The sequence below is a fragment of the Nycticebus coucang genome, chromosome 12 (assembly GCF_027406575.1).
Source record: "Nycticebus coucang isolate mNycCou1 chromosome 12, mNycCou1.pri, whole genome shotgun sequence".
NCBI classification, from domain to species: Eukaryota; Metazoa; Chordata; class Mammalia; order Primates; family Lorisidae; genus Nycticebus; species Nycticebus coucang.
The window spans coordinates 101639432-101655784 of record NC_069791.1 but is presented as its reverse complement, the minus strand read 5'-3'; the positions used below and the strand labels follow the sequence as shown (position 1 = coordinate 101655784).

The 16353-nt window shown below is 50.5% G+C and overlaps 1 protein-coding gene across 3 annotated transcripts; it reads left to right on the top strand.

Annotated features, from left to right (window-relative positions):
* The first annotated feature begins 114 nt into the window (after positions 1–114).
* ZNF500 (zinc finger protein 500) lies at positions 115–16312 on the top strand. 3 transcript variants are annotated; one of them, XM_053556712.1, is made up of 6 exons: positions 115–279; positions 823–1258; positions 3693–3876; positions 4101–4168; positions 5234–5345; positions 13339–16312. In XM_053556712.1, exons 2-6 carry the CDS (start codon positions 917–919, stop codon positions 14070–14072), a joined length of 1440 nt encoding a protein of 479 aa, XP_053412687.1. In that variant the 5' UTR covers positions 115–279; positions 823–916; the 3' UTR covers positions 14073–16312. The 3 variants fall into 3 exon arrangements, with proteins under 3 accessions (XP_053412687.1, XP_053412685.1, XP_053412686.1); XM_053556710.1 differs by having other exon boundaries at positions 823–1345; positions 13339–16308; XM_053556711.1 differs by having other exon boundaries at positions 823–1345; positions 5237–5345; positions 13339–16305.
* The last annotated feature ends 41 nt before the right edge of the window (positions 16313–16353 follow it).

Here is a 16353-nt window from a genome sequence, read left to right as displayed (position 1 = left end):
ACATTACCCACAGTGACTCTCGCGGGCCCGCCCACCTGGGCTGCTTCCCTCAGACAGCCAGCTCAGCCAATAGCGCGAGGACTGCGTTGCCTACAGAGTCTCGCGCGGCGCGGCCCAGCCTACGCGGCTTCGTTCCCACGCCGAGTTGGGTTCTTGGGCCCCTAGATTGGCACTCTGGGACAGCTTGTTTGCCCTGCTCCCCGCGCCTGCGGTCCAGCTCTGGTCCCGGACCCCTACTCCGGTCGCGCTCCGAGCTCCCCACGACCCGCAGCGCTGCCGGTGAGTGCGGGGGCGGGGTCCCGGTTTAAGCTCTTCCTGCGCTGCCGGTGCCAGCACCTGCGTTTGTGCCGCGGCCTCGGGCACCGCTCACCCTCCACCCGAAGGGAGGAGACGTGAAAGCAGCCTAGCCGGGGACTCCTAACCGGCTAGTGCTGCATCTCCCTGGGCCCCAGTTTTCATCAGATTTCCAAAAGGACCTTCCATAAAGGGCAGTTGTAATAGTGGGAAATAACGGTTCCCAAGCTCTGACCACGTTCAGCAATGCGCTAAACCCTTCCCAAATATCCCATCTAGTCCAAGCAGCAGCCTGTGTGTACAGGCCATATTATCGCCTCTAGTTTTCAAATGAAGAAGTAAGCCCGGAGCCCTTAATTTGCCCAAGAATTAGCAGGAGATTAGTAGTAAAGATGGATTTGTTCTTCAGCCCTTTCCCTTCACCAATGAAAATGAGTTGGCCCTGGAACCAGGGCAGGGGCTTACAGGTGCAGATGACTTATTCACCCCCAATGCTGCATTTTAAATAATTTCGTCATCTCTCCACAGAGCTTTGAAAAAAGCATCTTTTCCTGTATCTGGGCAGAAGTATAGGGAGTGACAAGTTTGACTTCAAAGAGAAGGAGCAAGGCCAACGAGAACAATGGCCACTCCCTCTGGCCTTCAGCCTCTGCCACCCCTGGAGCAGGACCTGGAGGGACAGGACCTGGAGCAGGATGAGATCCTGATTGTGAAGGTGGAGGAGGACTTCTGCTGGGAAGAGGAGCCCCCTCTGGAGGAGGAAGACCCCAGTCCTGAGACTTTCCGCCAGCTCTTCCGCCTCTTCTGCTACCAGGAGGTAGCTGGGCCCCGGGAGGCCCTGAGCCGCCTTTGGGAGCTCTGCTGCCGCTGGCTGCGCCCGGAGCTGCGCACCAAAGAGCAAATCTTGGAGCTGCTGGTGTTGGAGCAGTTCCTGACGGTGCTACCGGGGGAGATCCAGGCCCGGGTGCGTGAACAGCAGCCCGAGAGCGGTGAGGAGGCCGTGGTCCTCGTGGAAGGGCTGCAGCGGGAGCCCTGGAAACAGAGGCAGCGGGTGAGGTGGGGGGCATTTTAACCCTGAGGTGAGGAAATGTGCCTGTGGTCCTCTGGGCCCTGCTGCCTGACGTCTATGACTGGTGATTCCTTGGGCTCTGGAATCTTAACCAGCCTTGGCTGTTGAGTGATTGGTAGTTGCCTGGATGCTGTGAATTAAAGAAAGCAACTGCAGAATGTTTCTCAGGCTTGGCCAATGGTGTCCACTCTCTGATTAACCACATATGGCCCCACTGGGTGCGGCTTGGTTTGTTAATACCATCCCAGCATAGACCAAACAGGTTGTGAAGGGAGGGAGGTCCAGCACCATCTAAGGTAGAGCTTTGGGAGCGGAACTTACCCCAAAAGAAGAAGAACACCGGGAAGAATGACAGGCTTATGGGAGGCCTCTCTGGTTAGAGCCCATAGAGGTCCCCTAGTTTCTCTAAAGGAGTGTTTTTCAAACTTTTCTTATCCCATGGCACACTTGAACTGATGGTTAAACGTCTGAGGCACGCTTAAAAAAAGAGCAAAAGAAGAATACACTTACTGTGCTTTGAACTTTTTTTTTTTTTTTTTGTGATTTTTGGCCAGGGCTGGGTTTGAACCCTCCACCTCCGGCATATGGGGCCGGTGCCCTACTCCTTTGAGCCACAGGCTCCTCCCTGTGCTTTGAACTTCTTTTGAAAATAACTTAATTAATGATCTTTAAAAATTTTCGAAGAACACCTAAGATCCTCTTATAGCACCCTGGTTGAAAAATCACTGTTATAGAGCTACGCTGCCCAATGGTAGCTGCCATCCCTGTATGGCTTTTTTAATTGTAACTAAGTAAAATTTAAAATGTAGCCTGGGGTGCAGTGATTCATGCCTATAATCCCAGCACTTTGGGAGGCCAAGTTGGGGGGATTACTTGAGGTCAGGATTTTCAGACCTGCTAGGGCAATGTAATGAAACTCTTATCTCTACTAAAACATTTAAAAATTAGCTGTGTGCAGTGGCATGTGCCTGTAGTCTCAGTACCTGGGAAGCTGAGGCAGGAGGGTCACTTGAGCACAGGAGTTGGAGGCTGCAGTGATATGTGATTGCACCACTGAACTATATCCTGGATGACAGAGCAAGATCCTATCTCCAAAAAGCCCCCAAAACGTAGTCACATGTAGCTAGTGCCTGCTGTACTGGACAGCACAGATAGGACACTTCTATCAGTGCAGAAAGCTCTGTAGACAGCACCTCTCTAGAGCACACTCCAGCTCTTTGCAGTGACATTTAGAGGAGGGAGGGAAGCCTCACATAGATTCCTCCTGCTTTAGTTTTAGTCACTAAACTCCTTGAGATTAAAAATGAAAACTCCTTTCATCTTGGTGCCAATTAAAAAAAAATTCCCGCCACCTTTTGACACAGTTCATTTTTCAGTGCCAGTGCCAATAGGTCCCCTTCCTCCCTGTAGCAGTGACAGTGGCCACACACTGCTATTTTCTGCAGCCAGCGGAACAGACATCCCCTAAGACTTGGCCATAACATCAGTTGCCTGTGGTAGCAAATCCTGCTATTGCAGTGGCCAAGAACACAGGATCCCTTCCCAGCAGCCTCTCTCCCAGCCCCTCTGGCTTTGGGGCTCAGGATCCCTGGCTGGCTTCTCCTGTCTGTGTGCACTATCGTCTCTGTCCATGTACCACATGGCTGTCACTGAGCAGAGATGGGTGGGCCCCACTCTCTGAGGGGACTGATCGTGTTAAAGGCATGCAGTGCTGAGAGAGAGGGAGACTGAGGCAGGGGTCCCCAGCACTGGCTTTGCAGCTCCCTGGGAAGGTCTCTTGTCCCAAGTACTATTTTAGAGCTTGGACCTGAGACCCAGTTTCATCCGAGTCACTTGTTCTGTAATTAGAAAATCAATCATCTTGGGCGGCGCCTGTGGCTCAAAGGAATAGGACACGGGCCCCATATGCTGGAGGTGGTGGGTTCAAACCTGGCCTTGGCCAAAAACTGAAAAAAAAAAAAAAAAAGAATCATCTCAGAGCACCTGTGGATGATTTCAAATATTCTAGCAAATATAGTAATGTGAACTTCTAAAATGAGGCTGGGGCTGATTGAGTGCCCTTCTGGTCCGGAGTCTGTTAGGAGCATAAAAGAGCAGAGGGTCTGAATAGGACAGTGATGTGACAGGGAGAGGCCATGGAGTTGAGCAGGCTGCTCTTTGCCCAGGTTGGGCACTGGCTGCAGGAAGGACTATGTGAGAGCTGGGCACAGGGGACAAGTGTGCAAGTAGCCCCAGGGGCAGGGCACTGGCTGGGGTGCCTGAAATGAGGGGTTGGGGTTTTCCATTTTTCTTTCTGGGAGCCAGCGAGCAGATCTCTGTCTGCATGCAGGGCTCAGAGGTGCTTTCTGATGACATGGTGCCCCTCAGGACAGGGGAACAGTCCTCCAAATTCCAGACAGAGGCTCAGGCAAAGGAGCTCTCTCTGGAGGAAGAGGCTCGATGCTCCCACCAACAGCCTCCAGCCCAGTTGAGCCATAGGCCAAAAAGGAGCCCCCTGCTATGGCCAAAGATGGGTAAGTAGCTGCCCCTCTCGAGGAAAGAGAAGTAGTGCAAGGGAGGGGTGAAGGCAAATGAGTGTTGCCAGGAGGGGCCTGCTTGGGTGTGGATGCACAGGCTCTTTAGCAAGGAGCTGAGCTTGAACAAGGGCCATTTGGGCCTCTACTGCCACTTATGCGTGCAGGGGCAGGGTGGTGGGTGAGCTGTGGGGATCTGCCTGTGACTCTCAGCTCCTTCCCAGGCCCGCCAGCCACCCAGGATCAGGAGATGGTGACATCAGCCTCATCCTTCCTTTCGGCCTGGTCCCAGGTAAGTGGGGCAGTCCTGGTCTGCTGGGTCCCTTGTGTTGTGTTACCCTTCCTGGTCAGTGGACACTTCTTCTCTCCCTGTGGCCAGAGCTTTGCATGTCAGAGGAGCTCCCCCTGGAGTTTCCCCCCTTTTGCCCCAAACCTGGCCTCTTGGGAAGGCGTGCCTTCCAGATGCCATCTGAGTACTCGGCAGTGCCCCAGCAAATTCTGGAAAGTGAGGTGGGACAGTGACCTCCAACCCTGCTGAGCACTAGAATCTCTTGGGACCCTGGGTGAGATATGGACTCCTCCCACATCCAATCTGGAATGGGAGCCTCCTGTGTTTGCTTGTTCATTTGATTCTTAAATACCAGCTTTATAGGGATATAATTCACCTACCATACAATTCACCCATTTGTGTACAGTTTTTAAACAGAGTTGTGCAGCCATTACCATAATTTTAGAAAAGTTTTAGCACTCCCCAAATGGCCCTGGGCCTGTTGGCAGTCTCTCTCTTTTCTTGCCAGCCCCCACTCTAAGTGACCACTAATCCGCTTCCTATCTCTGTGATTTCTCTGTGGATTTGCCTGCTCTGGACATGGTTTGCTTATTTTTTAACTGTGCTCCCAGGTCTGTCTGGTGCTGGATTTAGACCCACTGGCCCAGAGGCTTGCTAAAGTCCCCAGTTTGCCCTGTTTGGGTCTCAGGGCCAGCTGGAGCACAGACGGGGGATGCTACGTCTTCTCTCCGTGGAACGAGTGGCTGAGCATGCAGTGGATCAGCTGCTGCATGTAGCAACCTGTCCCTCCCATGGTGGCCTCCTCACCCTCTAGCGTGTTATTTCCTGGAGCAGGTCCAGCCATGTCTGGGCTCAGGAAGTGGGGTGAAAAGTGCTCAGGGAATGGGGTACAAAGTGTGGAGCCAGGGAAAGGGCCAAGAGGCAGCACAAGAGTGGAGAGGATGGTGCCCCACCAGGCCCAGCCCCAGCCTGGAGGGGCAGTGAGGCCTGCAGCAGCCTTGGCCAGTTACTCAGTCAGGGTGATGAGGCAGCTCAGTCAGGGCCAGGACTGATGGGAGTATATCCCAGCAGGTGCCAGAGACCTTGGAGGATGTGTCCATGTACCTGTCCAGAGAAGAGCAGAGATGCCTGGACCCAGCTCATCAGGAGCATAGTTGGGACGTGCTGCGGGAGAATGAGGGTAATGTGCAGGGAGACCATGTCTTCCTGGGTGTGTTGAAGCTCAGCCTGGAAAGCCAGAGCTGCCAGTGTCCAGTGTCCAGTTACAGGGCAGTGTGACCATACATACCCATAATCCAGACAGGTGCCCAGAGTTGCCTTGGGGTCCTGTCCTTCTACCCTCACCTCCCAAGCATTGGTCCTATTTCCATCTGCCCCTGCCTGCACAAAGCGGCTCTAGCAAGGCCTGCCTGTCTGGCCTTTGGGCTTAGAGGCATCTCCTTGCCACTCACTGGGCACCAGCTCTGTTTGTGCACCTGCCCTCCTGCTCTTTCTCTGCCCATTTGTTTCTTCCTGCCACTTCTGAGACCTTTTCTAAAGGCATTGAGATGCTGCTTTGTATCTGTGAGAGCTCTATAGAGACATACAGGAGAGACGCACATGCGTGCACACACACAAAGACACACATAGACATTTATTTTAAGAGATTGGTTTACTTGACTGCAGAAGCTGGCAAGTCTAGAATCTACAGAGAAGGCTAGATCCTAGACAGGATTTCTGTGACAGTCTTGAGACAGAATTCTTCCTCTAGGAAACTAAACCTCTGTTTTTGCTCTTAAGGCCTTTGACTGAATGAGGCTCACTCACATGGTGGGTGTTGACATGCTTTACTCACAGTCAGCTGAGCTTAGGTATCAGACACATCCACACATCCGTGGCATCTAGTTTTGTGTTTGGCCAAACAACTGGCACCATGGCCTGGCCAAGCTGACTTGTAACATTAACCATCACACACGTCCCTTTACAGCTGGCATTTTTTTCAGTGTTCTATTGAATGAATGAAAATGAACATGTTTCTGCAGCATGTGAAGGTAAATGCTAGTTTGCTGTTGTACAACCTTGCTCTGTGCCGTTGGTCTGTGTCTGTCACCCTGAGTGTGGTAACTCATGGCTACTTCATCTCTGTTGTAATGGGAAAACTTCAGCCTCCCTCATGGCTCCCTTCCCAGGTGCAGTGGGAACCCAGGCCCCTGTTTTCTCACTTCCTGCCCTTGGAGGAAACTGAGTCTACACAGAAGCATAGACCACCTTCCACTTATCTGTTCCCCAGCACCACTTTGCCCTAATGAGGAAATGCATGCTGAGTTCCACACCTGCATCCTCTCTCTTCTCACTCCCTGAGCAGGACTTCTCACTCCCAGGCCCCGTCAGGTGTCCCATCCAGGTGAGGCCTGCAGGGCTTGTGCTGCCTCCGGGTTAAGAGAAGTCCTGGCAGGGCCAGCTCTGCAAGATCAGTGAGAATGAAGCAGAAGGCCCAGATTAGGTTCTCTCTCTAGAAAGTTTAGTTAGACATTGGTGATTGTGTTTGTGAAAGTCAAGTTCAAGGCCTAGAGTAAGGGTAGACAGACATTTTCTGTAAAAGATCAGATAATAGGCTTGGCGCCTATGGCTCAAGCGGCTAAGGCACCAGCCACATACACTTGAGCTGGCGGGTTCGAATCCAGACTGGGCCCGCCAAACAACAATGACGGCTGCAACCAAAAAAATAGCCGGGTGTTGTGGCAGGCACCTGTAGTCCCAGCTACATGGGAAGCGAAGGCAGGAGAATCACTTGAGCCCAGGAGTTGGAGGTTGCTGTGAGCTGTGATGCTACGGCACTCTACCCAGGGCGACAGCTTGAGGCTCTGTCTCCAAAAAAAAAAAAATAATAATAATAATTAAAAGGACCAGATAATAAGTATTTCAGGTTTTACTCGCTACATGGTCTGTATTCCAGCTTCGTAGCCCTGCTTTTATCACGCAGAACTAGCCACAGACAGTAGGAACATGAACGAGCATGTCTGTGTTCCATTAAAACTCCATTTCCAAGGGCCGGGCACAGTTGCTTATGTCTGTGATCCTAGCACTCTGGTAGGCTGAAGTGGGTGGATTGCTTGAACTCAGGAATTCGAGACCAGGCTGAGCAACAGCTAGTCTCTAAAAAACAAACAAACAAACAAACAAAAACCTAGCTGGGGAGGCTGAGGCAAGAGGATCACTTGAGTCCAAAAGTTTGAGGTTGCTGCAAGCTGTGACATCACAGCACTCTCTACCAAGGGTAACAAAGTGAGACTCTGTCTCAAAAAAAAAAAAAGTCCTTTACGAAACAGGTGTCAGGCACCAGGTTATAGTTTGCTGGCTCCTGGCCTAAAGGAAAAATAAGGGGAGATAGGTGAGCTTAAGAAAGGTTTGGGGCCCCAGAGGAAATCTATTGGCAGAAGAAGAGTCCTACAGAATCCCGCTGGAGCCAGGCATGGGGGATGTGGCGCCTGTAGTCTCAGCTACTCAGGAGGCTGAGGCCAGAGGATCTCTTGAGCCCAGGAGTTCAAATCAGCCTAGGCAACATAGTGAGACCCCATCTCTTAAAAAATAATGATGGTCCTAGTGAGGGAAATGAAGCTGGATGAAAGGGAGGGCAGGAGACGTGGACTGAGCAGAATAGCTCCCAGGAGCAGTGCTGACACTTGAGTGGGCCCACCAGTCAGCAGCACTGAGTATGTGCCTCCTGTGTGCAGAGAATCATGGAAGCTTCTCCAGGGCCAGCAGAAAGGAGTCAGTCAGAACACCATACGCAATGTCACTTGGCACTAGCAAAGCAAGGAAGAAAGTTAGGTGCTCTGCCCGCTCCTGAAAGATCTCTTTTTTTTTTTTTTTTTTTAAAGACAGAGTCTTGCTGTGTCGTCCTAGGTAGAGTGCCATGGTGTTACAGCTCACAGCAACCTCCAACTCTTGGGCTTTAAGTGATTTTCTTGCCTCAGCCTCCCAAATAGCTGGGACTACAGGTGCCTGCCACAACGCTTGGCTATTTTTTGTTGCAGTTGTCGTTGTTGGTTAGCTGGCCCAGGCCGTGTTTGAATCTGCCAGCCTCGGTGTATGCAGCTCGCGCCATAACCACCGTCCTACATACTGAGCTGAAAGATCTCATTCTTTTTTTCTTTTTTGAAAGATCTCATTCTTAACAACACCTTCTGCCCCAGAATACTGTGGGATACAGGGAATATTGAGTTCAATTTGGTGAGCAAACTGGTTTGGGTTTGTATTAAGGTATTTTTTTAAGTTATTTAATTATGATGATAAAATATACATAACAAAGTTTATCATTTTACTGTTTTTAAGCATTCAGTTCAGTATAATTACTGATAAAGTACAGCAGCATGAAGTACATAATCACTACTACTGTCCATCTCCAAAATGCTTTTGTTCTTTTTTTTGGAGACAGAAGTCTCACTCTGTTGCCCTGGATAAAGTACTGTGGTATTGTCATAGCTCACAACAACCTCAAACTCTTGGGCTCAAGCAATCCTCTTGCCTTAGCCTCCCTAGTAGCTGGGACTATAGGCGCCCGTCAGAACACCAGCCTAGGATTTCTATTTTAAGTAGAGATGGGGTCTTACTGTTGTTTGAGCTGGTCTCCTATTCTTGAGCTCAAGCAATCCACCTGTCTCAGCCTCCCAGAAAGCTAGAATTAACAGGCATGAGCCATGGTACCCAGCTGCATCTCCAGAATTTTTTTATCTTCCCAACTGAAACTCTGCACTCATTAAGCACCAAGTCCCCATGCCCCCTGCTCCAGCCTCTGGCAGCCACCATTCTTCTTTCTTGCTTTATAAATTTGATGACTCTAGGTACTCCATATTAGTGGAATACAGTATTTGTTTTTCGTAACTGGATTATAATGTCTTCCACACTCATCCATGTTGTATATGTGTCAGAATTTCCTTCCTTTTTTTTTTTCCCTGGATGCAGGGTCTCACTCTCACTCAGGCTGGAGTACAGTGGTGCACTTGTAGCTCACTGCAGCATCAAATTCCTGGGCTCAAGCAAAGCAATCCTGCCTCGGCCTCTTGAGTAGCTGGTACAGCATACGTGTGCTTGTTTCTGAATTGGGTTTTTTGGTTGTTATTAAGTTCCAGGGGTTGTTTATGGATTCTGAGGATGTTAACTCCTCAACAGATGTTAGGATTTGCAAATATTTTCTCACATCTGTGGGTTGCCTTTTCACTCTGTTGGTAGTGTCTTTTGATGCACAAAAGTTTTAATTCTGATGCAGTCAATTTATTTTTTATTTTGAAAAGTTAATTTTATTTTTTTTATTTATATATATATATATTTTTTTTTTTTTTTGGTAGAGACAGATTCTCACTGTACCGCCCTTGGGTAGAGTGCCATGATGTCACACGGCTCACAGCAACCCCTAACCCTTGGGCTTACTTGATTCTCTTGCCTCAGCCTCCCCAGCAGCTGGAACTACAGGCGCCCGCCACAACGCCTGGCTGTTTTTTTGTTGCAGTTTGGCCGGGGCTGGGTTTGAACCCGCCACCCTCTGTATATGGGGCTGGCGCCCTACTCACTGAGCCACAGGCGCTGCCCTGAAGAGTTAATTTTAAGTATAAAGTTATATGAAGTGTGGGTCAGTCATGATGACATGCAGCTGGACGGGTGGATTTCTATAGGAGCAGTTTTGCCCCATAGGGGACATTAGTCAATGAGTGGAGACATTTTTGGTTGTCAGGACAGGGGGGATTTGTTACTGACATCCAGTGGGTGGAGGGTGGGGTGCAGCTAAACATCCTATAGGGCACAGCCCCACCCCCAGACCCAGCCCAGTCTAGGTCCTGTGGGTGTCATCTGTACCACAATTGGGAAACCCTGACCTGGAGGTTTCTGAGGTTTTACACATGGACTGATTTATTCCTGGCACTAAAGGGTCTGTGGGAGGCAGAAAGGGAAAAGGCAAAAATTCACCAGTCCTCCTGGCCTCATGTGTCCACATGGGATCTTTAGGAAGACAGAGGGAAGGATGTGGTTCTACCCAGCTGGGCCACAGCTGAGCTCCCAGAGCCTAGACCTTACTGCCCTCCAGGGGGCATAGTGGAGTTGTTGGGTTTTACTTTCATGTGCCAGACACTGTGGTTTATATTTAGTCCTCTTTTGGGTGGGCTGGGCAGAGGGGACCAACAAAAGTTTGATTCATTTGATCTTGTTTTTATTTATTTATTTATTTTTATTTTTTTGAGACAGACTCTCACTTTGTCACTCTCTGTAGAGGGCTATAGCATCATAGCTCAAAACAACCTCAAAGTCTTGGGCTCAAGCGATCTCCTTGCCTTAGCCTCCCAAGTAACTGGGACTATAGGTGCCCACCACAATGCCAGGCTAGTTTTTCCATTTTTAGTAGAGGACAGGGTCTTCCTTTTGCTCAGGCTGGTCTTGAACCTGTGAGCTCAGGCAGTCCACCCACCTCGGCCTCCCAGAGTACTAGAATTATAGATGAGCCACCAAGCCCAGCCTTAATCTGGCTTTTAAACAAAAATAAATTAGGTTGTCACCGTGGTCCCAAAGTTTTTAATTTCTATTTTTTTTAATGAAATGAAATTCATATAACATATAATTTGCCTTTTTTTTTTTTTGGCAGCTTTTTGGCCCGGGCTGGGTTTGAACCCGCCACCTCCCGTATATGGGGCTGGCGCCCTACTCTTGAGCCACAGGCGCTGCCCATAATTTGCCATTTTTTAATGAATAGTTCACTGGCGTTTAATACATTCAGTGTTGTCTTCGTTCCTATCTAGCTCAAAAACATTTTTTTTTTTTCCTATCTAGCTCAAAAACACATTAAAAGGAAACCCTGTGCCCATCAGTAGTCCCTCCCACCTCCTCCTTTCCCCAGCCCCTGGCAATCAGCAGTCTGCTCTCTATGCCCATGGATCGCCTGTTCTGGACAGGTGCATAAATGGACTCATAGAGTACCTATCCTTTGGAGACTGGCTTCTCTGAGTTCACCCATATTGTGTCTATGTCAATGTTTCATCTCTTTTTATGCCTAGATAGTGTTGCATTGTGTGAATAGACAGTAGTTTGTATGTTCATCCTCTGTCGATGGACATGTATGTTTCTGCTTTTTGGCTGTTGTGAATAGCGCGGCTGTGGACATTCGTGTAAGTTCTTATCTGAGTACATGTTTTCTGTTCTCTTGGGTGTATACCTAAGAGTGGAATTGCTGGGTCATTTGATGACTCTATGTCTAACTTTTTGAAGAATTGCCAACCTCAGCTCCTTTTAAAAAAATTCATACAGGGTGCCACCTGTGGCTCAGTGAGTGGGGCGCCAGCCCCATATACCAAAGGTGGCGGGTTCAAACCTGGCCCTGGCCAAACTGCAACAAAAAAATAGCCAGGCGTTGTGGCGGGCGCCTGTAGTCTCAGCTATTTGGGAGGCTGAGGCAAGAGAATTGCCTGAGCCTAGGAGTTGGAGGTTTCTGTGAGCTGTGACGCCACACCACTCTACTGAGGGCAATAAAGTGAGACTCTGTCTCTACAAAAAAAAAAAAAAAAAAAAATTCATACAGCAGGCCACTGACGTGGTTCAGTCCCCATCCTAATTTTACAGAAGTGGCTCACACCTGCAGTACTAGCACTTTGAGAGGCCAAGGTAGGAGGATCATTTGAGGCCAGGAGTTTAAGACCAGTCTGGGCAATAATGAGACCCTGTCTCTACTTAAAATAGAAAAATTTTAGCTAGGCTTCCTGGTACACCTATCGTCTAGCTGCTTGGGAGGCTGAGGCAAGAGAATCACTTGAGCCCAAGAGTTTGAGGCTGCAGTGAGCTATGATGACAACACTGCACTCTAGCCACAGAGTGAGACACTGTCTCAAAAAAACCCCAAAACTTGAGGTTTAATCAGCACCAAGCCCACACTTGGCTCTCTAGAAGTGGGGGATTTGGAGACAAAAGAGGGGTGGGTAAGAAGGGCCTGCCTGGGAGGTCTAGGGATGGACTTTGCCTAAAGGGGACTTTCAAAGAATGATGGAATGTTCTGCCACTTGCTGTGGGTACAAAGCTTCTCTTAGTACTGCTTGGAGGATGTCTGTTCCCCTTGCCCTGGATGCCCCAATGTGCTTTGTGCTATGAAGTCCCCAGTTGGGATTAGCTTTGGGCTGCAGATGAACAGCAGAGAAGTTAAATCATTTGCCTACAGTCACACAGCCTGGGAAGGGTAAGCTGGGTCAGTCCAGGGTCCTTTCACTCTGCTCCTGTCATGACTGTGTTGGTTCCTGAGCCTGGATCTGTGAAAGAGTCTGCCTAGCCAGGGTGTGCAGTGAGTGAGGTCATGTATCTGGGACCTTGTGGCTCCTGGTCCTGCTCTAACCAGGACATCAAGGAGGAGGGTTCTCCACCTCGGCACCACTGACTTCTGAGCCTGGGTCCTTCTCTGCTGTGGGAGGCTGTCTGTGCACTGTAGGATGTTTCTCTCTACTCTCTAGTGGGTAGAGGCCAGTTACAACCCCCTCCCCAGTCATGGCAAAAATGCCTCCAGACATAGTGTTCAGTGAGAACCCCACACTTAGAGGTTAGAGCACAGACACACCAGGCTCTGTAACTTACCAGCTCAGTGATCTGGGCAAGCACCTCAATCTCTTTGTGGTTCAGTTTCCTTGTCTGCAAGATGGGGACAGTCACAGCTGTGACCTGTTAAGACAGTTATGTGAATTCGTATAGGTTTAGAACAGATGTGGCTGTGCTTTTAGTACCTTGTGTCAGGCTCTAACACTTCCCTGCTAAATGTGTTGAAGGGGAATTTGAAAAGCCCTGCCTGGCTTTTACTTCCTTTTAAAAAAAAAAAAAAGAAAACTTTTTTTTTTTTTTAAAAGAGATAAGCTCTACTTTGTTACCTGGGCTGAAGTACAGTGGCAAAAACAGGACATACTACAGCCTTAAACTCTGGGTTCAAGTGATCTCCTGCCTTAGCCTCCCAAGTAGCTGAAACTGCAGGTGTACCACCAATCTAATTTTTCTATTTTTTGTAGAGACAGGGTCTTGCTATGTTGCTCAGGCTGGTCTTGAATTCCTGAGCTCAAGAGATCCTCCTGCCTTGGCCTCCCAAAGTGTTAGATTCAGGTGTGAGCCACCATGGTTGGGCTTACCTCCTTTATTAGAAGCAAATATCTTTCCCTCAAGGACTGCTTTCTCTGTCTCAGGGCTCAGGATCCAATTGGAGGATGGTGCCAATACCAGGACGGACACACCGGTGAGAATGGAGTGGTACAGAGTGCTGTCAACACGGTGCCAGAGCCCTGGCTGCCCACTCCCGGCTCAGGGACTGGCCCCAGTCAGGAGCTTGGTCAGCTCTAAGCAGCTGAGAGGCTGCCCCCCACCAGAAATAGAGGGGCCCCGTGGGGCTGACAAGCCATACACGTGCCCTGAATGTGGCAAAGCCTTCAGCAAAACATCCCACTTGACTAAGCACCAGCGCACACACACTGGGGAGCGTCCCTACAAATGTCCCGTCTGTGGGAAGGGCTTCAGCGATCGCTCCAACTTCAGCACACACCAGAGGGTCCACACAGGCGAGAAGCCCTACCCGTGCCCCGAGTGTGGGAAGCGCTTCAGCCAGAGCTCCAGCCTGGTCATCCACCGCAGGACACACACAGGTGAGCGGCCCTACGCGTGCACCCAGTGTGGGAAGCGCTTCAACAACAGTTCCCACTTCAGCGCGCACCGCAGGACGCACACAGGTGAGAAGCCCTATACATGCCCAGCCTGCGGCAGGGGCTTCCGCCGTGGCACGGACCTCCACAAGCACCAGCGGACCCATACTGGAGAGCGTGCTCCAACACAGTCCCAGAGGGTCCAGGACCCAGAGCCTGGCCATCATGCACACAGTGCTGCTCCCAGGACACTTGTTAGAAGTTCACAGTCGCAGAATTTGTGAGGCTGCTAGACCCACTTCTGACCTAGCACCAGATGCCCTGATCTGAAGGCATCTTCTGTGGGCCTGGCAGTAGGACAGTTTGGATGCCCCAGCCAATGCTGGAAGCCGGGCACAGACAGGGTGTCCGTCTATCCTAGGGCAGCTGAACAAGCAGTGCAAGCCACACTCCCCTGCCCCAGGGACTCTGGTGCCTGTGTCCTCTTATGTTATAAGGACACCAGTCACTGGATTAGGGCCCCCCGGTTTATCCTGACCTCATCTTAAGTAATTAAATGGTCAGAAATCCTATTTCCAAACAGGATCGCATTCTGAGGTTCTGGGCATATGTGAATTTGGGGGGGCACTCTCCAGCCCACCACAGGGAGTCTCCATGGCTACTGATGCCCATGTCACACCCCCCAGCCTTCCCTTCTGTCCTTGCCTTCCAAAAGCAAGCTGTGGGGCTTTTCCAGTATTGCAGTGTGTCACAGGGGAAGAGGGGTGAGAATGCCTTCTTGGAGACCCCTCTTCCTGGCCTCCTGTCACAGAAAGCCCAGAGATTCCACTGGGCCTGACAGCTCTCCCCAGGATGGGGACCCAGGGCTGCCCTTGTTCTGACCCTCGGTGGTGATTTTCCAATGTGGCCCTTCTTGGTTGCCGCCTTCATCTCTAAGAATTCTCCCCCTTCCAGCTTTTGTCTAACTTGTGAAACCATGAGCCTATCTGATCTGCACACTCATGTCTTGGTGAGTGGCTGGGAGGAGCAGTATGATGAAGTCTGTGGTGGGGTTAGTTGTCATGGAAGTCATGGGACAGCTGCTGAAACCACTGGGTTCTAGAACATTCTGTCCAGGCAGTGTGGCTCCTTCCGTGGCTGGGTGGCCTTGGGCCTCATCCCAGCCTGTGATGCCCCATCCTGTTTTGTTGCCTATTTGCTGTATATATTTTCACCTTTTGACACAACCCAGGTTCCAGAGTATAGGACTTGCTCTTTCTTTGTTCCCTTAATAAATAATATCAGTCCTCCCCCGTCCCCCATTTTCTCTGTCTTGTGTTGGCAGAATGAGGCTGCCCGGTGTAGGGATAGCTTTTACCATCTTGACCAGCTTCCAAAGCCTTCGTGGAGCACATGGTACCAGCCAAGCCCCTCCCATGCAATCCCAAGCCCCCAGCCTCATTTCTCTCTCTCCTGGAGGTAGCTCCCCTCTCCCTGGCCAGGGAACGTTTCCGCCCTCAGCTGTGCCACACCTTGCAGGCTTCCCTCACCCCGCCAGGGTCACAGTCTCCCACTGGCACAGTGGGTCCTGCCAGCTGCCCCTCAGCCTGCCTTAGCCATTGTCATCCTCGGGGACCCTGTGGGTTGGGGGGGTCCGGGTCCATGCATGTGAGGTGGTGCAGTGGCACTTCCACAGCTTTCCTTTTATGGGCAGGGAAGTAAGATGCTGTGAGCATTAAAACCCTTCTGGGTCGCACAGCCAGTTTTAGACCCAGGTCAGAACTCCCACTGTCCTCTTTGACCCACACTTGCCTCGAAAGACATAGTAATTCACATACAGAGTTGGACTTTGTCTTTTTTTCCTTGAGACAGGGTCTCGCTCTGTTGCTCAGGCTGGAGTATAGTGGCTCAGTCATAGCTCGCTGCAACCTAAAACTCCTGGGCTCCAGTGATCCTCCTGCTTCAGGCACCTCAGTCACTGGGACTATAAGTGCATGTCATCTTGGCTGGCTAATTGTTTTTAATTTTTGATGAGACAGTCTTACTATGTTGCCCAGGCAGCCTATGGCAGGTCTCAAACTCCTGGCCTCAAGTAGTCCTCCTGTCTCAGCCTCCCATAGTGCTGGGATTACAGGTGTGAGGCACTGTGGCCATTTCTAAGGTTAAGAAAAACTACCTTTTGTCTGGCTTAAGAGCTGAGCCTCTCTGATCACACATCCACAGGGAGTGGGGACTGCTGGGGGTGTCCTCAGTGGCCAGATCAACTGGGATCTAGGGAGAAGTCTGTGGCCTTTATCTTGGGTGCATGTGGCTTAGGCCAGACAAGGCCTGTCTTTTGTCCTGGGCCTATCAGTGCAGGGCCTATACAAAGAGACCCTTGCCTGCCCTCAGCAGCATGGCAGCTGGCAGTGACCTGTCAGCTGAATGCTGGAATACTTGCCCAAATGCCAAGTGCCCTGCTCTGCCTCACGGGTCCATGACATGGCGGGACCCAAGCTGAGGATGGTTTCTTGGCTTGTTACATGGACCAGGCATGGGAAAGCATTTGAAAACAGGTTGGGAGAGAACAAAGGTGCCCCAGAACAG